Source organism: Drosophila busckii, chromosome 3L (genome assembly GCF_011750605.1).
Source record: "Drosophila busckii strain San Diego stock center, stock number 13000-0081.31 chromosome 3L, ASM1175060v1, whole genome shotgun sequence".
Lineage (NCBI taxonomy): Eukaryota > Metazoa > Arthropoda > Insecta > Diptera > Drosophilidae > Drosophila > Drosophila busckii.
In genome coordinates, this window is record NC_046606.1 from 14265501 (window position 1) to 14287551 (window position 22051).

Here is a 22051-nt window from a genome sequence, read left to right on the forward strand (position 1 = left end):
GCCGCGAAAGAATTGTTGCTCATAAACTAGTTTGATCGTTGGCTAGATTTCTAGCTTTATTTTTAAATTTCAAAAAATTCCGAGTTTAGCTAAAAAATTGCTAAAATAGCAGCACTGTTCGTTTCTTTATACGTGTCCGCACTTGAGTACTTTCACATTCGTATTGTTATTTTCGCTGAGTACAGGTAAAAATTGTAGCAGGTTGTAGTAAAGCAATAAATTACATCTTTTGTGAATTGCAGTGCAACTACAGTAAATAAAAATGGCTCCACCACAGAGAATGCGCGTAGCTAACGAGAAGGCCAGCAAATATGTGACCATGCGTGGCAATGTACCTAAATCATCGGTGAGTTTTTCATTATATTATATTTTGCACGTTTTAAATACATTTGCATTAGCAAAAACAACAACAATAACAAAGATAACAGCGTGTGTACGCGTCAGCCAGATTTAAAGTCAATTCGGAAAAGTGCCACGCCAACATTGATTTTATTATTGTTGTTGCTGTGAATGTATGCGTGAACGCATATGTAAATGTGTGTGTGTGTGTGTGTGTGTGTGCTCAATGGTTCGCAGATGTTGTTATCGCTGCTTCTAGAATCGAACTAAGTTCTTTGCTGTTGATCATTCCTTTAACTAATTCTTATATTTGGATTTTCCAGAAAGCGAAAGAAGGACAATATCCCGTCGGACCCTGGCTCTTGGCACTGTTTATCTTTGTGGTGTGCGGCTCAGCAATTTTCCAGATCATCCAGTCAATTCGGGCCGCGTAAATGTTGGCAGCTAATCCAATATCAACAGTTTAAAAATACACACAAACAAACATATATAAGCTAAAAGCTCAGCACACATACATACACTATACACCAATCTGTAAAATTTTCCAAAATATTAAGCCATTTCCCGAGTTCTACTGAGTTCTTCGCAAACAAACAAATTTCAAGTCCATGTTTTGTAATTAAGCTTGTAAACTGAACAATATGTGCGCCTGTATAATGTAAATCATTCCTGCTAATCGCTCTGCGCACTTACATACATTACTTGATTGCTGATTGTGCAGTATCCAAGGCACAAATAGATAAATTGCATTTTGCAAGAATATTGTGAAAGATGTGTTGATGCGTTGTTCTTTGATACGACGACGATTAGATGAAACTAATAACAATGAAAAATATAAACGATAATTTTTTTACCTAAGCCTTAACTGTTTTATTGAAATATTAAATCCAATGAAATTACACGACTGCTTGTCAAACAAAAAGTGTTTGAATCTGTCTCAATCGCGCTTAACCTGGTGGACAAGAAAGCAACTCATCGACTTATCGATGTCGAAATTTTTTAATAGAGTTTGTTAATATATTAATAAATTTACGTGAAGCTTTAAAACTATGATAAAAATGTAGATCGCTAACAAAAAGAAATAAATTTATTATTTATCGATTTATCGTGACGTGTGTGAGCGACTTATAAATGAAATCAGCTGTTTGCAAAGATTGTTGAGTTAAAATGGCATAGAAATTAGTTTTGTATTATTATTTAAAGTTCTGGACATTAATTTGTGACTGATATGCGACGCATTTTTACATGCGCCAATTTACAAATTATGTCGAAAAATAAAGGAAAAGGTAAAGCGGAGAAAAACAACAGCGCTACCGCAACGCCGGCTTTGCCGTTGACACGCCTGTGACTGGAAAAACGCCACATAGCGATTAAAATTCTGGCCAAGCCGGGTAGCAAGCAAAACGGCATTACGGACATTGGAGCTGAAGGAGTTGGCGTACAAATAGCGGCGCCTCCTAGTGAAGGTGAAGCCAATGCAGAACTAGTGAAATTTCTGTCAAAAGTGCTGGGGCTGCGAAAAAGTGATGTTTCCTTAGACAAAGGATCACGTTCCCGCAACAAAATAATACTCATAAGCAAAGGGGTGTCCAACGTGGACACCATCAACGAGATGCTTCGCAAGGAGTGCGATTCATAGCCCTAAATATTTATTTAAACAAAAACATTAAATTTATTTTGCATTTTGAAACACCACTTGTTTGTTTTTATTCAGTTAATGTTTTTGCATCGCATCGATCATCAAACCTTATTACATATTAACTAACTTGTATGTAGTCTTTGTATTTGTTTGTAAGTTTTCAATTACATAAATAGTATGTTTACTTGGATTCTAAATTAGAAATTCTTAAAACGACAACTGCTCTGGTGAATGTTTATGTTAATGATGAGGGAATCCTAAATATTACATTCTGCTTGATTTTTTCTTAAAAAAAAAAACTATGTAAGAATTAAGCGTATTCATGTCGCCTAGAACGCGGCAAAATGTAAATGTAAAACAAATTACAAATTGTAAAATGAATATTAAATATAAATGTATCTCTCTCCGTTGTCAAGTCAAAACACATAAAGCGCTTTCAACCAAGGAAATGGCAAATGTGAGTGTAACCTCGAGTAGCAAACGTTAAATGTAATATTGGACTTTGGGGATTGTGTACGTTGAGTGCAAGTGTGTATTGGTTGTGCGTGTGTGAGTTTAATCGACCTCCTCCATGTGGGAAGCATCCTCGGTGTCCTCGACCAGAGATGGAGCATCGCCGGCGCTCTGGGCATCCTCGGTGGTCATGGGCTCGTCCTCATCAATGCCCAAGCCCAGCTTGATCATGCGGTAGATGCGGCTGGCGTGCACCTGGGGGCTGTCCAGAGAGAAGCCCGAAGAGAGCAGAGAGGTCTCGAACAACAAGATGACTAGATCCTTGACTGCCTTGTCGTTCTTATCGGCATCGGCCTTCTGGCGCAGAGTGTCCACAATTGGATGATCAGGATTGATCTCAAGGTGCTTCTTGCCGGCCATGTAGCCCATGGTGGAGGTATCGCGCAGGGCCTGAGCCTTCATGATGCGCTCCATGTTGGCGGACCAACCGAACTGCGATGTGACAATGCAGCATGGTGAGTCAACCAAGCGGTTGGACACAACAACCTTCTCCACTTTGTTGTCCAGGATGGACTTCATCAGCTTGCAGAGACCCTCGAATTTGGCCTTATCTTCCTCACGCTTCTTCTTCTCAGCCTCATCCTCAGGCAGCTCCAGACCCTCCTTGGTGACGGACACCAGTTGGTTGCCCTTGTACTCCTTCAGATGCTGGATGACGTACTCATCGATTGGCTCAGTCATGTAGACAACTTCAAAGCCACGGGCCTTAACACGCTCCACAAAAGCAGAGTTGCTGACCTGATCCTTGGACTCGCCAGTGATGAAGTAGATATGCTTCTGGTTCTTCTTCATGCGCGACACGTAGTCGTTGAGGGAGCAGTAGTCATCGCCAGAGGCTGAGGTGTGGAAGCGCATAAAGTCAGCCAGCTTGGCACGGTTGTTGCTGTCCTCGTGCACGCCGAGCTTGAGATTCTTGCTGAACTGGTCGTAAAACTTCTTGTAGTTCTCCTTGTCCTCAGTGAGCTCCTCAATCAGCTCCATGGTTTTCTTGACCAGATTCTTGCGGATAACCTTCAGCACCTTGTTCTGCTGCAACATCTCACGGGAGATGTTTAATGGCAGATCCTCGGAATCAACCACACCCTTGACGAAGTTCAAGTATTCGGGAATGAGATCCTCGCAGTTGTCCATGATGAACACACGGCGCACATACAGTTTGATGTTGTTGCGCTTCTTCTGGTTCTCAAAGAGATCGAAGGGAGTGCGGCGTGGGATGAAAAGCAGAGCGCGGAACTCCAGCTGACCCTCAACGGAGAAGTGCTTGACAGCTAGATGATCTTCCCAGTCGTTGGTGAGGGACTTGTAGAACTCGCCGTACTCCTCCTGGGAGATATCATCTGGGTTGCGTGTCCAGATGGGCTTGGTCTTGTTTAATTCCTCATCCTCGGTGTACTTCTCCTTGATGGTCTTCTTCTTCTTGCCATCCTTGTCCTTCTTGTCAGCATCCTCATCCTCACCGACATCCTCAATCTTTGGCTCATCGGTGTCCATGTCCTTCTTCTCATCTTCCTTCTTCTCATCTTCAGCCTCATCATCGCTGACCTCCTTCTCGCGCTCCTTCTCTACCAACAACTTGATTGGGTAGCCAATGAACTGCGAGTGCTTGTTCACGATCTCCTTGATCTTGCTCTCCTCCAGATAGTCAGTCTGGTCCTCCTTGATGTGCAGCACGATCTTAGTACCGCGGCCCAAAGGCTCAGTGTTATCAGCACGCACAGTGAAGGAACCACCAGCAGATGACTCCCAGATGTACTGCTCATCATCGTTGTTCTTTGAGGTCACAGTGACCTTGTCAGCCACCAGGTAGGCAGAGTAGAAGCCCACACCAAACTGACCAATCATAGAAATATCGGCGCCAGCCTGCAGTGCCTCCATGAAAGCCTTGGTGCCCGACTTGGCAATTGTACCCAAGTTGTTGACCAAATCGGACTTGGTCATACCGATACCGGTATCGATGATGGTCAAGGTACCAGCCGTCTTGTTGGGAATCAACTTGATGTACAGCTCCTTGCCAGACTCGAGCTTGCTGGGATCCGTCAGTGACTCATAACGAATCTTATCGAGAGCATCAGATGCGTTGGAAATCAACTCACGCAAGAAGATCTCTTTGTTCGAGTAGAATGTGTTGATGATCAATGACATCAGCTGAGCAATCTCAGCCTGGAATGCAAAGGTCTCAGTTTCCTCGGGCATCTGTAAATCAAAAATGGAAATAAATATTATAATCCAAATAAAATAAAATATAAAGGATTTTTACAATTTCAAACATGATTAAAAGTTGCACATGTATACATATGTATTTATGTATGTATGTACATACGTAATTAAATGTATGTACATACTGATAGTACACGACACATTTAAGGGAGGAATATTCGAGAAACGTTACTATGCCAACTTTTAGTTTCTAATAAAAATGCACACTATGCAGTAAGGGTTAAAATAATGTCTTGAAATTGGTTTGGTTTGAAATTAAATCGCACATGCACCATTTCTTTTTTTCTTTAATCTGAATGCATATGCGTGCTTGTGTATGCTCTTGCAACTTTGAAATACATACATGTATGTACATACATAAGTGCGTCACGTTTTGCACTTTTACTTTTCTAGAACATTCGCCGAAAAGGCAAGGGTAGAAAGAAAATGCACGCACGCAGACACACACGCATACATACATTCATATGTATGTATGTATTACATAGCTTACAAGAAAAAATTTTGCATATAAGAAAAAAATCTTTGCACGTGTGGTGCAATGTTAGATAAATTTCAGTAATAGAAATAAAAAATATAAATAAAAGTAAGATGTAACATAAAAATGATGTACAAAATTTAGAATTTTAGCGCAAGCTTCTAGAAACTACACGTTCCAGAAATTTCATTACATTTTCTTAGGCCGGCACATGTGTGTATGTCTGTGTGACTCACATTGGCGCGTTTTTGTTTTTAATAATAAGCATGGCGATTCAATTTTAGTTAAATTGATCATTTCTAAATGAAACAGTACTTGATTGTATTCCTTGAATTCCCTATATCGATTGATGTAAAAAAAAAACTATGTCAAGAACTAATTTCGCAATTGCAAACCATGCGCAAAATGCATTTTTCTGTATTAACTTTATAATTTTTCTTCAACTAAAACTTACCTTGAATATTTTATTTGCTCGATTCACAAAAGAAATTTAAATTACTAGCACTTTTATTAATTTTCCTTGGGCAGAAAATCAGTTTTCTTCGCAATAAGCGCACGCTTTGCTTGCTCACGACACAAATTTTTTTCAATACTGACAAGCCGGCTGCTTTCGCTGCTGCTTTTATAGGCGCTGGGTAAAATGCTACGAAACTTCTAGACGTTTCTAGAGACTTCTAGAGCACAGGGCTACAATTTCCGGTTTTGTACACAGAGTGGCAAGGAATAAACTGACAGTGTTGTAAGGTGCTGCCTTGTCTTGTCAGTTTTTAATTTTTGGATTTGATAATATTTGGATAGGTGGCTATATACAACAAAAATAATCACAGATTTCTAACTGAAAACAAGTCAAATCTAAGTATATTATTGAGTTGCCTATCGAGCCGAAATAAGAATATCGGCTCGCAATAATAAGAAGCTATCGGTAACAAACTAGAGTTTATCGGTTTCAGAAAAGCGGTATTTCAATTTATAAGCAAGAAAATTAAGTAAATTTTTATAAATATGGGCGGCACACGTTGCATATTTCGAGATTGTAATGTCTCCTCGCAGCGAAATCCAAAAATGCACTTCTTTAAGCTGCCCGTCCGTGATCCTAAGCGACTACAGGCTTGGGTTAAAAATGCTGGATGCGAAACAATTACGAATTTGGATCATAAGAAACTTTCAAATCGCTCCGTTTGTGCTCGACACTTTCGCTATGAATGCTTTATGAACTACAAGCTGGACAGGCTGGTGGCAAATCAAACTCCCACGCTGTGGCGCATAGACAAGGATTTAGCGTGGGACATGGAACAGATAGATGAGAATGGCGAAGCCCTTATGGTTAGAATAGAAGCGCCAACACAAAAGCATCTAATTCCGCCAGATGATTTTGAGTGTCCACTGGGTTTCGACGAAGCCATAGGCAAGAAATCAATGCAGCTGCCAATTTCTATGGAAGTCACTAAGAAAAAACAGAGCGAACCTGCTCCAATTGAGGCAGTGCAGCAGGACATTAATATGTCCATTACCGACATTAATATGTCTGAATCTGAAAACAGTAAAACAAAAGAATTAGTATACGACTTGGGGCCAGAGTTGAGAATAGAACTAATTAACGATGAGATAAATAACACAAACATGAACATAGAAGAAAACAATTTTGAGGATATGCAGTATGTTTCTCTAGATGAATATCGCACCCTGCAGCAAGAATGTAATAGTGCTAAAGCTGAGAATATGAGCCTCAAACAGCAGTTGGAAGCACTAAGAGTGGAAACCCAAAACAAAGTTGCAAATCCGCCACAAGTAGGCAAGGATCAGCTTTACAAAGGCATTAAGAAGTATCTCGGACCCACAATGGCAGCACTAGTGCGCATGGAAATGTTTGCTAGCGCTGACCGTACCTGGCTTGAGGATGAGCGTGACTTTTCCAAAGAGCTGCTGCAGCTAGGCGAGCATGTCTATACGCACTGCTGTGAGGAGTGGCGTCTCCGTTTGCCATCGCTGCACCTGACACGAAGCTGGCTGCAGGACGTTAATACTATAGAAGTTGACTCACAAAATCTGTAGACTGAATTAGCAATAATTATAATTAGTTTTATGTATTTATTGTTATTGACTTTGGTTGGATAACAAATAAGGCATGGTATGAAGGTTAGTCTTTTTTAAAATAAACACAAATTTGACATAATTGGCGCATGCGAATTTTATTGGAATCACTGCCTAACTATCTTTATGATATCAAATTGCCCAATACACCCAAAAATTTAATACGCAACTACCATTCAGAATTAAAAGAACATTCAACATGTCTACAAGTGTCTTATGGATTGCGGTGAGTAGTTATTGAATATACAACAAATTATTTTTCTTAAATTTTTCCATTTTTAGCTGGCAACGAGTTTTCTTAGCACTGTGCTCTGTGCGGGAGATCAATGTGGAGATTGTGCCCCTACTGGTAACAGATACGCCTGTGTAGACGAATTTTCCTATGGATTTTGTTTCAATATGGGCTTTGTTCATTTATATACCATCACTTCATGTCCTGATGATTTTTACTGCACTGTTGATGGTACTTACTGCTCGCCCATTCAAAGCTCTACGGTATAGTACTTTGAACATTAAAAAATTATGTATTAAATATTTTATAATTTATAACAATAATTTTAGCCTTCGTGTGTGCTTACTTCGTCAACGCAATCTACGGATACCACAGAAACCTCTACACAACAGTTTACAGACTCCACTGATACTTCAATGCCAACTTCCACTGAATCCTCCACAATTCAATCTACAGACTCCACTGATACTTCAATGCCAACTTCCACTGAATCCTCCACAATTCAATCTACAGACTCCACTGATACTTCACTGCCAACTTCCACTGAATCCTCCACAATTCAATCTACAGACTCCACTGATACTTCAATGCCAACTTCCACTGAATCCTCCACCATGCAATCAACAGACTCCACTGAAACTTCAACACCATCCACAGTTTGGACGGATTTAAGCACACCAGATTCAACAGCCTGGACAGAGACAACTCCTACTACAGAGTTGCCTCAAATAGATCCAAACCTATTTTGTGAGGGTAAGAATAAAGGATATTACTGTGTAGAGCTAACATGTAATAGGTAAGCATAATATTTACCAACTATGAGAACTAATTATAACATTATTTCTTCCATAGATATGTATATTGTTACACTTTATCTAAAGAGTATTACGGTTGGCTTTATTATTGTGACACTAACGCATATTACAGTTTTGAACAAAATCGCTGCGTGAATAAATAAATATACAAGACATATAAAATTTGATTATATGTTTTATTTGCAGTCAGTTGGTTTTAAACTTGTACAATATCCCTGCTGGCTGAACCACATATTTTGGGGACAGTTTAATACCTTGCCCTGCCAAATGTTTTCCAAGGAGTAGCAAATTATATACCTAAATTATTAAATTTAAATTTAATTAAGTTTTGGTTTTTTTTATAGCTTATTCTTACGTTCTGCAGGTAGCATCAAGTTCGTTTCGATAATGTTTTTTTTTATTTTCGACGTCTCTGCAGATTGTATTTGGATCTCGCGTTGTCCTTACTGTAGGCTTAATGGTTGTGGTGGTTGTTGTTGGTTGTGGGCAATTGGAAATTCCTATTGCTCTTGGTATGCAAGTAAATATGTCATCAGTGCAGTGAAAATTCTCAGGACATACTATATAGTCCTTGGTTGCCGAGCCTAAGCAAGAACATTTCAAGTCTATTTGTTGAAGCATTTTATCAAATGCGACTTACCATTGACGCAAATCGAAAATGTATTTTCATTATGGCACGCAACATGGGTTTGAGTTTGGCAAGTCTTACACTCGGCGCTTACATTAGCTATAAGACTTATTAGCACTAGCATACTCGAAAACTGGCCCATATTGTTTACTGGTTAGACGTTCCCTGTTCACTGTTGAGTTATCATTAAGATTTTCTACTTTTATGTGCGCATGCTTTAACGGAAATACGCACATGTTTTGTTTTGCCATAAGATATATTGCATATCATAAAATTTAGTCATTTAAAGACTACTATTTATCTTGTTTTGGGCTTGTCATTTTTTTTTTTTTGGCAAATTGCCTTATCATATGAAAACACAAATCTGGCGGATAAGCTTATTTTTACTTTATTCTTTAGTTCTTAGGAATCGATGCAGTGTTCGGGTTTCTGAGCTGCACATTTACCCAATGCTTCATCGAAATAAGGTTTTTTGGTGCCACACGGATAAATCTCGTATTGGTATTTACCGGTGCCGCCGAGGTAGCAATAGATTTTCCTGTATACATATGTAAAATTTGAAAAATAGGTTAAACTTTTAATTTGATATATACTTACGTCTTACAAGTCGGATCATCCTTGTTGGCATATTCGCCATCTCCGGCAGATGTGCAAAAATCTACAGGTTCCCAAACCTTCTCAGTTGTTGTTGGAGGCTGGGTAACCTCATCATTGGCCTTGGGCTTGCAGATGGGCTGTTCATTTTCATAGCAAGTAAACTTTCCATCAGTGCAATAAAAGTCCTTTGGACACGGAATAATATCAGCTGTAGCCTTTCCTAAATAAAATTCAAGTGAATTTAGTTACCATCAAAATTATATAATTTGAGCACCTTACCATCCATACATATGGAAAACGTATTTTCACTGTGACAAGCCGTATTGCTCTCCGGCTGGCAAACTCCACAGCCATCGGCTGTTATTTGATGAACAAGTAGCTTTAAGAAATTGTTATGTTATTTGATGTTACAGATCATTTTTACTTGATGTAATTTACTAGTGGTATGAGCAGCTTTGACAACATCTTGGTTTGAAGTCACTTCTTAGACTAAATAATTAAACTCAAAACTTCTGACTTTTATCTTCTACAGCTAAGATAAACATATTTATTTAAGACAACTCAGTTTATTATTTAATGTGTAAGTATAAAAAAGATTTATGAATATGCATAAATTTGTAATCCAACTTTAATAACTTGTGTTTTTCATAATATTGTCACAGCTTTCGTTTTCTTCATAGTAGGCTTCAATTGGTGCAGATCGTCGTGGGTTTTTAAGCTAAAATGCTTGAAAAGGAGAAAGAAAATATTGTAGATAATAAAAAACTATTGAATTATTGCATTAATTTTAAAGCAAAATTATTGTAGCTTGCTTTATTGCATTTGTTTGTAGGCTTAGTTTTATATCTTAAAAATATATATATTCACAATTGAAAGGCGCATTCGGTAGCTGTAAGCAGTTTAGTATACAAATCGTAGGAATTACTGTATATTCGAGTTAAGGCATTGAAGTCAAATACATAAATAAATTAGTTTCTCAATTGTTGGCTTGAATAGAAGCCATGGACGTCATGAACATGTATATGTGTATATAAATATGTATATATGCATGTATATGTAGGCATATGTGTGAGTTTGAGGAAGTAAAGTTTCCTTAGACTTAGTTATTTTGCATAAATACAGTTACACTAATCAAATGGTAAGCTAATTATGACATAAATAAATATATATGTATTATAAGGCAAATCATAGCAATTACGCAGCACTTTACATTTGTGTGGTTGTATTTATAGCTAAAGGCAATATAAATTCGTTACTTTCTAAAACGAAATAATACTTCGTTGTCAGCAAATGCAGTACACCTAGGTACTCGAATGGTATACGTATGTATGTACTTATAAGTATGTCTGTGTGTGCTCTAGACGCAGCCGTATTCATACCAAATACTATTGCTCTTGTCCTCATTGCGCTTGCGCAGCGTCTTGTCATCTTGAGCACCAGTGCCACTACCAGCTCCGCCGCTGCTACTAGGCTGTAGAAGCGGGCTCTGATCACCGCTGATGGAGCTGCCGCCTATGGTCGTATTAATGCGATTGTACATAAGAAACGTAGCTGGACTATCCTGTTTTTGTGGCGTTTGTGGTTCAGCTGAAGTGCTGGCAGCCGTTGCAGCAGTAGGCGTAGGAGTGGAGCTCGCTTGCGGCTGTTGGGCGTTGCTGGCGTTGGAGCCATCGGGCAGTTTCTGATGCTCGTCAATCAAATAGACAGTGCGGCGCGAACCAGCTGTGCCTAGAGTCAAGCTGCTACCCGTTACATCAGGCGCTTCCAAACTGCTGCAATTTAAATATGGTCACTCTTTATTTATTTATCTACATATGTTTACATATTATTTTTGGGAAGCAATACATATATGGGGAGCTGGAAGAGTTTTATTGCGATATTTTATATTTGTAGCTTTTGTTAAACATTTAAAAGCGCATTACCCGTGCACGCTATTTCTACGTGAGTTACTCAAGTCCGTACGTTTCTGGGCTTGCAGGCTGCTACGCACATTGCCGCCGCGCTGAATCGAGCTATCCAACAGATCTCTATAGACATACATACAAACAGTTCGTGTGTGCAGTTGTGTGTGCGTGCGTGCGAAGATTGTGTATTGTGTGTGTATATACATGAAAATAGAACAAGAAGAACAAAAAACCATAAACCAAACCAATTGCAAAAATACTTAACAGCTATAATCTAAGTGCACCTCTACCTAAACCTCATACATTTCGATTCCATATACCATATTAAAGCTGCTGACTCCAAATCAACTTACAAAATGACTAATGTATAATATTTGCCTCATAAAATTGTCTTGCTGAAATTCTTAAGTAAACTAGAACTAAAAATAGTTTGAATATTGATTTAAATAATTAGCAAATAAATTTCTTAACTGAATTCTTTTCATGTCTTATTTAAAGCAAGATTTTCTATTGCCTTGTCTAGTCTGTTAAAGATCCAACTCTTACCGCTGCAAGCTTTGACGTAGCGGGATATTGCGCTGCAACAGATGCGTGTCGGATGCTATAGACAGCGGTTCCTCATTGCTATTGTCCGACTCATTGCCGCCCGATTCAGAGCCAATAACAAACTGTGAGCTGGTACGCGCATCATCCACCCAGGAACGGCGATTCTAAAAAAGGTACAAAGCAATGTTTAATTGCAACGATTGCATATTAAGTGCGTTACAAGCGCTCACCCGACTGGGCACCTTATTCATTAGATCAGAGCTGGCCTTCTTGACACGTCTAACCAGGCTGCTGGCAAATGGTTTTCTATGTGGAAAAGTAAACATATTATCATCTAGCATATTAAATTAATTAATATAACAAATACTTTTTCTGCACTGTAGTTTCTGACTTCTTGTAGTGCTCCATAATCTTCTCTTCGAGCTTCTCCTTCTGACGTTTGAGACTGTGCACACGTTCTGTATAAGTTCTTCTCTTCCTCGTGGAAATGCTTTTTATCTTCCAACGATATGGCCAAGAGCTCTTGGTATTGCGATAATAATTGAGACACGTTGTCCATGAGAGCTTTGCGCTCCGAGTCCAGTTCGGCATTGTTTTGTATCAGCATCTGTGGATGATCAGATTTAGTATAATAGTTGTAACATGTAATTTCTTGACAGCTTACCTCACAGCGCTGCTGGACCTTGGAGTATTCGACTTGCAGCAGACGCACCTGGTCCGTTTTTGTATTAAGTTCGCCAGTGAGCTCGGTGTTCTGCAATTTGAGGCTACTGTGCTCCACGCGTATCATCTTGTACTGCTCTTGAATGTTCTTGTATTCGTTCTTAAAGCGATCGCTGGTGGCAAATAGATTGCGAAAATCATCTGTGAGCTTGGAGTGTTCAGTGCGCAATATGCCTAGATCCTCCTGGCAGCTCTTCATGCCATTCACCTTTGCAGTGAGCTCTTCAATACGTTGCTGCTGTGCTTGTATGGTCTCCCGAGCATCACGCGTCTCCTGGCGCAGATCACGCACAGCGCCCTTTAGCTGCTCCTTGTCCTTGTTGAGTGATTCATACTCGGCCGACAGCTGATCGTGTAGGCATTGCAGTGTGACCTGATCCTGCAGTGCATTCTTATGTTCCTGCTGCAGTGCATCAATATCCTTTAGCAGCGTATCCTTCTCCGCCGCTAGCTGCGAGTTGGCCAACTGTAGCGCCACATGCTGCGTATTTAGCGATGTGATCTGCGAGCCCAGCGCACTCACATCTACACTTAAACGTGCATTTTCAGTTTGCAGCTGATTATTGGTATCCTGCAGACGCGTTACCTCGGCAGTATCACGCGCCGGACTCAAGCGTACTTTGTGCTCAAAGCGCAGCTCTTGGGCGGAAGGTGTTTTGGGTGTTAATATCTCTGGACAACAGCTAGACAGTTCAATGTTCTTCTCGACGGTAAATATTTCTTGGCGATGACACAGCACGCACATATCCGACTTGACTCCTGCTTCCTCCTGCTGCTCACGGTTCACATTAAGCATAATCTCACGCACTGTCTTAAAGGTTTCAGGATTGCGCACTAGTTTCTCAACAACTAGCTCAACATTTAATTCGGCCGGCTCCACGTCTACCTCGTTGACCGCCAGACCTAGTTTCTCCAGATTGTGACGAACCTTTTTGGTGACCAGTGTGCCATTGACGAGATCATTGCGCAACATGCTAATCATCTCCTGATCAATGCTGCGCTGCGAGCTGAGCTCCTGATTCTGTTTCTCCAAATCAACCAGTTTAAGCTGAAGTTGCTCAGCCTCCTCTTGTGTTTTCGCCAAACGTTGCAACTCCTTGGCCTGCGAATCCAGACGATTGATACTCTCATCCAGCTCTACGGACTTGAGTTCAGTGCTTTCCTTCAGCTTAGTCACTTCTTTCAAAAGGCTCGCATTCTCACGCTCGCACCCGCCCAACTTGGCCTCAAGATCGTAAAGCTTCTGCTTACTCAACTCGTATTGCTGTGTCTTCTCCGCCTGCTGCTCGAGCTCCTTGGCCTTGGCTTCCGAGAGACGCTCCAGATCGTCGGCGCGCCGCTGAATGCTCTCGTTAAGCGTTTGTATGCGTTGCTTTTCCTTGTTGAGCGTTTCCACTTGCTGCTCTGCATCGGACAACTTTTGGCGATCAGTCTCGCGCTCCTGACTCTGTCGATCGTAGCTTTTTTGGCGATTGTCCAGCGCATCCTGCAGCTTTTTGTTCTCCTCTAGGGCATTTTTGAACACATTTTCTAGCTCCACATTTTGCTGCGTTAGCCGTTGTATATTCTCATGCATTTGTTCAATTTTTAGCGATTGTTTCTTCTTGTCTTTCTCCAGCTCCAGCAACTTACTAGTGGACTCATGAAAACTGTTCTCCTTGAGCTGCTCTAATGCGGCAGACAGACGACGATTCTCTAGCTCCAACTTTAGAGCTCGCGTCTGAGCGTTATTGGTGAGCTGCTCGGACAGACTATTGTCACCCGAGTTACAGTCATCTTCATTGTCAGAGCAGGATTTGTCCAGTTCCTGTGAGCAGTTGAGATTCTTGGCCAACATCTGCAATTGAGCATTCTCCTCTAGCAGTTCCTCCAGCTTGGCACGATCCGCATCGCGTTCCAGCGCCATGTCATTTAGCTTTTGCTTATATTTGATAATCTCCGTTTCCAATGTAATGGCATGCTCAGAGCGCTTGCGCGACCGCTGCAGTTGATCCTCCAGCATTTCTCTAAGCGATAAACAGTGTTAAAAGTAGGCAGACAACAAAACAGATAGTTGTGAATATATACTTGGACTCCATCAGCACGCGATTGTCCTCGCGCAATTCCTCCACGCGTGACTTATAAAAATCTGAGTCGCCCAGTTTCTCGCGATATTTTTGCACCTCAACTTCTAAGCGATCAGCGTGTTCCGCACGCTCACGGTGAATGTCCAGCTCATCTCTATAAGCTGCAGCACGCTTAGCCTCCGTAAACCAATCCTGGCTCTGGAAAACAAGAATTAACATTAGCTATTATTTAAAAAAAAATTGTAAGCAATGGTTTACCTCTTGGCGCAGCTTCTCAAAGCGCTGTTTTTTATCATCCAGCTCCTCGCGTAGTTCCAAAAGATTCTCAGACTTTTCCTCGCTGTAAATAAAGAGATTAATCATCGGATCCAAAATGGAACACATGTTTTATACTTACAGCTCTTGTCGCAGCTTACGATTTTTAGATCTCAAATCTGCGCACTCCACGGCTAGATGATTGCTTTCCGAATTCGAACTGGAGCTGGGCGTTGAATTGTTTGTGCCGCTGGATGGTGATCGTGGTACTCCGCCACTGCCCACTGCTGGGCATTCTGCTGCATCGCTAGCATTTAGTTCTGGCTCCACGCACACTGTCTCAATCCATCTTGAATACATGTGATCCCGCTCTTTGGTAAGCCTGAGAATATGTTCATACATGCCCTCAGGAGTTAGACGCTCCAGCGAATCTTCTGTCAGCACCAGTGTATGGCTATCAGTAACCTGCTTGATAAGCGCCACAATGGCATGCTGCGTCTCCAGATCCAGCTCCTTAATGCGTGTAATAAACAACTGCTTGTTAGGACACTGCACTGCCGCACCCAGCAGCAGTGTGAGCAAAGTTTTCATCTGCTCCAGGCCATGCTTGCTCTCAGGAAAATAGCCCAGTATGTAGGCATCGGGAAGTACCAATATGGTCTGGCCCAGTTCCTCCTCGAAGAGCGTCTTTAGGTTGCGTACTATGCTCTCAAAGTTTTTGGAGCGCGCTATGCTCAGAGAGTTACCGCTAAGATCGCTAAGCAGTTCACCCGGATTGTTCTGTGGCTCTGGATCAATCTGCAGCCAGACACTGTGTATGATGAGTCCATCGAGCAGTGATGTGTAACCAGCCAGTAGTTCAGCGCGCGGCAGACAAGACTCCAACTGTAAAATGTAGCAAGTTAAAAGCGAGATTAGCAGCAGCAAGCATAGAACATAGCACAGGGGGAGCTTCAAGCCGGTTGTAACAATTAGGGAAACGTTGCTAATGACAGCATAATAACAAAAACCAGCTTGTTGTTGTCACAGCCAGAGTTATAATGACCTTGGAGCCCGAGCTGCGTATGTAGATTTACACGCATTTACATATCAATCTATGGATGCACTTACACACGTTTGATGCATATTGTATGTGTGCTGGGTATGGCTGCGCTTGAATGGATTAACTTATTCCAACGCTGTCGTTTAGTTGACGTTATGAGATGTCGAGAATATTTGTATACACAACTTACCCATGAACGAGCCTTCATTTGATTAGTCTTTCCATAGGTGTTGCAGTCGCTGTGCTAGCCATTGTTGTTGTTGTTTTGCAGTCTCTCTTTATTTTTCAGCTGTGCGTCTGTGTGTGTGAGTGCGTATGCTAATGTTTTCTACACCTGCAGTTGCTGCACCCGTCACACAGACTGCAACGAAAGCAACTGCGACCTTTTGTTAAAATTTTTATCTTTTAATTTATCCAATAGCCACTGTTACACTTTTTTAAGCCAAATCATGACATTAGCACACGCACACAGTCTCATACACACACTCACATTTATGTACGCGCATAGTTTGCAGAAAAAAACAATTATAATCACAGAAAACTAAAAGCACCGGCAATTTTTGTGAAATAGGTGCTTGCTTAAATCTAATTTAACGTCCTTTAAGCACAAATAATAACAGGAACTATTTCCCGTAACGCTGGTGAAACACCTGCGTTGTTTGTTGCCTTCGTTTTAGTTTTGGTTACTGTGTGGATGACACTGTGTTGTGCGCTAGCGATGTGCGTGCTTGTGACCGGCCACCATAATTAACGACTAGACAATTATTTTTGGAATTGTCTAACATTGGTTATTTTCCGTTGACAGTTTTTTTTAGCGCCCAACACTTACGACTAACGGATTATTCAACTCTCCGTTAAAATGGCAGGGAGTGCAAATAAGAATTGCAATTACAACGAAAATTTTCACATTTAATAGGCAAACAATTGGAATAAACGCATTTGAAAGCAAACGAAAAAAACGAATTGTTAACGACGCGACGCGAGTGTCGGCTAACTATATATAGAAATTGCTATATATGCACTAAATTAGTTGCAAATAGGTTAAATATTAAGTATACGTTGTGTATAATGGGTAATCAACCGGGTAAACTGCAGACAACACAAAGTGGACGGCCAAAAAAGAATGTGCACTGGAAATCCGCAGGCAAGTTTGCAAAAGAATTACAGGAATTTGCAGACGAAATTAGAAATTAAAATGAAAGCATTTTCCAATTGGCTGCGAGAGCGCTAGCTAGCACCCCACGTAAATGGTGGGAGCGCTAGAATTTTGGCTATTTTTAGCCACTCGCACACTCAAGTGGTTGCCGTCGAATGTTTGGCCTAAAAAATATCGAGACGGCCAAAGTAATGTTTATAAAAGAAAATATTCATTAGGCATACAAAAGCGCAAGCGCTAAAAACTTATATTGTGGCTTTGCAGAACGACCCTCGCCGCCGGGCCGACCAATACTGACGCCGCTGGCGCCTTCAGAGCAGCAGCCCGACGTTGTCAACCTGCGCTGGAGTCGGCCACTCAGCGATGGTGGCTCCCCCATCACTGGCTACATTGTTGAGCAGGTGATTTATATTTATGACAGCAACTGAAATTATAAATAAAATCATATTGTGCGTTTGCAGCGTCGCGTGGGCTCGCCGCATTGGGTGCGCGCCACGCCCACACCTATTGAACGCTGCGAGATCCAAATCAGCGGACTGGAGCCCGGCTGGCGTTACGAGTTTCGTTGCTTTGCCGAGAACATAGTAGGACGCTCTGATGCCAGTGAGCTTTCCGATGCCTTGACTGTGACGCTGCAAAGAAACGCCATCTGCGTTCCCCGTTTCATAGATGAATTGCTGGACATGGATGCGGTAGAGGATGAGCGCATAGAGTTCCGCGTGCGCATACAAGGAGAACCGCCGCCAGAAGTGAGCTGGTTCAAGGATGGCTACGAGATCTTTAGCAGTCGTCGCACCAAAATCTTGCACGAGCACGATTCTAGCGTGCTCGTCATACACCAGGTGGCGCTAACGGATGAGGGCGAGATCAAGTGCTCAGCTACAAATCGCGCTGGCCATGTGGTGACGAAGTGTCGGCTGCAAGTGCAGGCGCCACCCAAGATTAGGCTGCCCAGAGCCTATGAGGATGGACTTATTGTAGAGGCGGAGGAGGTGGTGCGACTAAAAGTGGGTGTGGCAGGCCAGCCGCCACCTGCCATTACCTGGTTGCATGAGAGCGAAGTGATAGCACCATCTGCACGCTTTGAGATCAGCAACACGGAGAAGCATTCGCTGCTAAAGATTGACGGCGTGCAACGTGCAGATCGCGGTGAGTATATGGTGCGCGCTTGGAACAGACTAGGCGAGGACATTACCTCCTTTTTGGTAACGGTCACAGCGCGTCCCAATGCGCCTGGACAGCCGCGTCTTAACATGTCATTTGGCAAGTCGGCAACGCTTAGCTGGACAGCGCCGCTGGACGATGGCGGTTGCAAGATTGGCAACTATATTGTGGAGTACTTTCGCATGGGCTGGAACGTCTGGCTAAAGGCGGCTACAACGCGTGCGTTGAGCACAACGCTCCACGATCTGATCGAAGGCTCCGAGTACAAGTTCCGCGTCAAGGCGGAGAATCCCTATGGTCTTAGTGAGCCTTCGCCAGAGTCGGAACTGCTCTTTATACCCGATCCCAAGCGTGGCATCACTAAACCCAAGTCAGCGAGCAAAATAAATACTGCATCTGAGCCGGCACAGGCTGCTGAGAGCAACAAGTCGAAGCCAACGCCGCCGCGCCGCAAAGCATTGTCGCCACCCCGTCCGCAGTCAGATGCGGCGACCAGCATGGCAGCATCGCCCAAACATTCACCACGCGGTGCCCGCAAACCACAGCTTATTGATAGCGAGCAACTGCATCAGGAGATGTCCTATGGCACCTCGGATCAGGCATTAAAGCAGCATGTGCGCAAGAGTCCTGACGTTTCAGCACTTACTGGCTCTGCGCCTAAGCTTAATCTAACCATTGTCACCACCACCGCCTTGCCGGAGCCAGCTGCTGTACAAGCGCCGCCGCCCAGATCACCGATAAGGTTCTTCAATCCAAAGCCACAAAACTTGCCAAGCTCAAAAGACATATCGCCTGCGCGTCCAGCTTTGGCTACACCTGCACCACTGCCACTACGTAAAAGTCCCACGCCACCGGAGCCAATCAAGTTCACGCCGGCCTTGCAGCGCAGTGCGGAGCCAGTGCAGCTGGAGGTCAATCAGCATGTGCGTCGTTACTCCGGACATGCCTTGAGTCCGGCTAAAAATGTGCCTGCCTTAGCTATTGCTATTGCCACCAGCGCCACTGCTTTGGAGAAGCTGCCCAATCCCATCATCGAGATTAGCGCACCGCCGCCACCACCACCAACACCACAAATCACTTTGCCTGCGCTAGACACTTCTGCCTCGGAGCCTACTCCGCCCGTGGGCAAGCTACGATCAACGGAGAAGCATGATGAGGTGCACACCAGCAATGAATTCATGCTTGTGGTGTTCGATAAGAACAGCAAGGTCAAGGATAAGGACAGTAAGTATGTAACTCGCTCTCAAGTGCAATAGTTAATGGTTTTGTTTTTATTTATAGAGCAAGATTCTTTCGAGCTGGAGCTGGAGGATGCCATACAGCCGCCGCCCATCTCCATATCGGCACCCGATTTGGCTTTCTTGGAGTTTACCAACTTGCATACGACGTTTCCGTTGCGTCGTTCGGTCAGCTCCACGGAGCTACTCTACGAGCGTGCCATGGCACGTTTCTATGAAGCTGTAGAGTTGGAGCAGGCGGCCAAGCAGCAGAAACAGCAACCGAAGCCAGAGAAACAAGCAGCTACGCCAGCTACAGGGACAACTTTCCGCAAGCGTCTGGGCTCTATGACTGAGGCGGAGCGTGCTTCCTTTGAGCGGCGTAGTGAGCTGCGACGCCAGTCGGCGGACGTGGTGAGCCTCGGACGCAAGTGGGACTCACGAGAGAATGTAAACATGTTGAATGTAAAGAATCTTTCACGCCATACGTCGGATATGATGCAGCAGGAGCAACGACATTTGCGTGAGGAGCAGCGACAGTTGCGTGAAGAACAGCAACCCGACGAGGAGGAGGAGGAGGAGGAACGCACTGAAAGCACAGCCGAAGATAGCGAGGATATGGGACAAGATGAGGATGAGTATGAACAGGAGGAGGAGCAACAAGCAAGACAGCGCACGCAGTCCGATTATGACATGGGCTCAGATTACACGGAGAGCACGGCCTCCTCCGAACAGGATTCTATAGAGAAGTTTAAAATGGAACTGCTGGCACGCACACGTTCGCCAAGTCCCAAAGATCTGGAGACATATCATCCTAGAAACATGGCTGGTCAACTTTACGCCGTATCGAGCGCCTACGCCGGAGCAGGCAGCCGTAGTGCTCAATCGCCCCATGCCGCTGCCTAGTCCAGACTTTGTACCTAAGCCCATACTGAAGCGTAGCTCCAACGAGCACATGGATCTGTCACCGAGCAATGTCAAGGAGGAGCCCAGCTTACCAGTCACTGCCACACCCAAACTGGATTTGGCCAAGGGTATTAAAAGCTTCTTCAGTCGTGATAAGCGCAGCGCCACTGAGAAGAACACTGAAGCCAACGAGGAGTTGTCCAACCCACTGGAGCAAACCAATGCGCTGGCCATAGCCGCTGAGCTAGAAAACAAGCGCAAGGTCAAGGAGCAGGAAGAACTGCGTCGTCAGGAACAGGAGCGTCTGATGCATGAGGAGGCCATTGCTGCTGTGGATCACTATAGTGATCTGGTGCGTGAGGTGAGCAGCAGTCACAAGTACCACAAGCCTCTTTATCTGGATCGCGATGAACTCAAACGCGCTGCCGAGCGTGCCGAGCAGGAAGAAGAGCAACTATCGGAGCAAGGCGGCGTGGAGGCGCATCGTCAGCAACGTCAAATGGAACTGCTAGCGCCTCCCGTTGTCAGCCGTGAGCGGCGTCTGTCCATATCTGAGCGTGAGCAGCTGGTGCATGTACGTGATGCGGCTAGCAAACTGGCCACAATAGAAACCTGTGCACCGCTGCCAATGCCGCCAACGCCAGCCACACCACCAACTACAGTTGAGCCGCCAGAGTATCCTGCTGTTTTGGTGGCGGCGCCGCCTAAAACCAAAAACAAAGCTGAGTCCGAGTCGGAGAGCGTGATGAGCGAGCTTGTGGAGGCGCGTCCCGATGCGCGTGGACGCACGCGTCTGGTCAAAGTGAAGCGTGTCATAAAGCGACGCGTGCCCTCCAGTACGCGTTCCCGCGACGCCTCGCTTAACAGATCCTTGGAACGTCCTTCGCTGATGGCTGCCCAAATACTGTCAGCTGCGGATCAGGAGTTGCTGCAAAAGGCCGCCAGCTTGGCTTTGGTGCAGTCCGAAGAGCAGGCACATGAGAAGGTGCGCTCAGCATTGAGCTACTCCACGGACTTAGTGCTGTTCCTGGTCGCCTGCTATGTGTATTTGTTCAAGGATGCGCGTCTCGTATTGCCCATACTTGCACTGATGATTTATCGGCAATTGGGTGAAGCTATCAGCGCTTATATACCCAGCTGGATGCGACGCAAACGCAATGAGGATTGAGTCCAATGCCACGCCTTTATTTAACAGTTTAACGGTTAAGTTAGCTCATATCGACTTTAAACGACTCGTATTTTATAAGTATAAGTTTAAACCAGTTAATCAACCTCATGGTAATACCAGCCGATCCTACATATATATGCCTTTATAAACATCAAATGCTGTGAACGCAAGGACGTATCCAGATACCCGCTTTTCCCAAAATCCTGGCTACGTCCTTGTGTGTGTCAAATTGCCTGAATTGAATTCATAATTTAAATTCTAAGATAATTAATCTGCAGCTATATGTTGTTCACCCAATGACTAATGTTCGCTATATTTGTCTGGTATCGGTTTGCTATAGATTATTAAGTTCGCCACT

General features: G+C 43.4%; 9 protein-coding genes across 9 annotated transcripts; 5 read left to right on the plus strand and 4 right to left on the minus strand.

Annotated features, from left to right (window-relative positions):
* The first annotated feature begins 87 nt into the window (after positions 1 to 87).
* On the plus strand, positions 88 to 1197 carry LOC108600271 (stress-associated endoplasmic reticulum protein 2). Its single transcript, XM_017987730.2, has 3 exons — positions 88 to 185; positions 243 to 346; positions 663 to 1197. Exons 2-3 carry the CDS (start codon positions 263 to 265, stop codon positions 771 to 773), a joined length of 195 nt encoding a protein of 64 aa, XP_017843219.1. The 5' UTR covers positions 88 to 185; positions 243 to 262; the 3' UTR covers positions 774 to 1197.
* Positions 1198 to 1468: 271 nt separating this feature from the next.
* On the plus strand, positions 1469 to 2003 carry LOC108599479 (UPF0235 protein C15orf40 homolog). Its single transcript, XM_017986319.2, is given in 1 exon segment — positions 1469 to 2003. A coding segment is annotated over 1 exon segment (411 nt). The 5' UTR covers positions 1469 to 1567; the 3' UTR covers positions 1979 to 2003.
* An 11-nt stretch (positions 2004 to 2014) lies between these two features.
* Positions 2015 to 5775, minus strand: LOC108599471 (heat shock protein 83). The gene is made up of 2 exons (XM_017986310.2): positions 5638 to 5775; positions 2015 to 4684 (listed from the first exon to the last, which is right to left on the minus strand). Exon 2 carries the CDS (start codon positions 4682 to 4684, stop codon positions 2534 to 2536), a length of 2151 nt encoding a protein of 716 aa, XP_017841799.2. The 5' UTR covers positions 5638 to 5775; the 3' UTR covers positions 2015 to 2533.
* A 380-nt stretch (positions 5776 to 6155) lies between these two features.
* On the plus strand, positions 6156 to 7235 carry LOC108597924. The gene has a single exon (XM_017984541.2). It carries the CDS (start codon positions 6186 to 6188, stop codon positions 7233 to 7235), a length of 1050 nt encoding a protein of 349 aa, XP_017840030.2. The 5' UTR covers positions 6156 to 6185.
* A 166-nt stretch (positions 7236 to 7401) lies between these two features.
* On the plus strand, positions 7402 to 8464 carry LOC108597926 (integumentary mucin C.1). Its single transcript, XM_017984542.2, has 4 exons — positions 7402 to 7500; positions 7557 to 7769; positions 7836 to 8302; positions 8359 to 8464. Exons 1-4 carry the CDS (start codon positions 7474 to 7476, stop codon positions 8462 to 8464), a joined length of 813 nt encoding a protein of 270 aa, XP_017840031.2. The 5' UTR covers positions 7402 to 7473.
* Positions 8465 to 8497: 33 nt separating this feature from the next.
* Positions 8498 to 9157, minus strand: LOC108597927. Its single transcript, XM_017984543.1, has 3 exons — positions 8962 to 9157; positions 8677 to 8905; positions 8498 to 8618 (listed from the first exon to the last, which is right to left on the minus strand). The coding sequence occupies exons 1-3, from the start codon at positions 9089 to 9091 to the stop codon at positions 8498 to 8500; spliced, it is 480 nt and encodes a 159-aa protein (XP_017840032.1). The 5' UTR covers positions 9092 to 9157.
* A 157-nt stretch (positions 9158 to 9314) lies between these two features.
* LOC108599478 (CG42494) lies at positions 9315 to 10017 on the minus strand. Its single transcript, XM_017986318.2, has 4 exons — positions 9985 to 10017; positions 9826 to 9925; positions 9547 to 9766; positions 9315 to 9487 (listed from the first exon to the last, which is right to left on the minus strand). Exons 1-4 carry the CDS (start codon positions 10009 to 10011, stop codon positions 9352 to 9354), a joined length of 483 nt encoding a protein of 160 aa, XP_017841807.1. The 5' UTR covers positions 10012 to 10017; the 3' UTR covers positions 9315 to 9351.
* Positions 10018 to 10194: 177 nt separating this feature from the next.
* On the minus strand, positions 10195 to 16290 carry LOC108599468 (girdin). The gene is given in 12 exon segments (XM_017986305.2): positions 10195 to 10272; positions 10926 to 11318; positions 11469 to 11573; positions 11997 to 12160; positions 12227 to 12302; positions 12364 to 12461; positions 12463 to 12603; positions 12661 to 14725; positions 14787 to 14983; positions 15044 to 15125; positions 15183 to 15925; positions 16273 to 16290. Coding segments are annotated over 12 exon segments (4095 nt in total). The 3' UTR covers positions 10195 to 10259.
* Positions 16291 to 16906: 616 nt separating this feature from the next.
* On the plus strand, positions 16907 to 21887 carry LOC108599470 (muscle M-line assembly protein unc-89). Its single transcript, XM_017986309.2, is given in 5 exon segments — positions 16907 to 17226; positions 17503 to 17639; positions 17700 to 19626; positions 19684 to 20449; positions 20451 to 21887. Coding segments are annotated over 5 exon segments (4149 nt in total). The 5' UTR covers positions 16907 to 17150; the 3' UTR covers positions 21694 to 21887.
* The last annotated feature ends 164 nt before the right edge of the window (positions 21888 to 22051 follow it).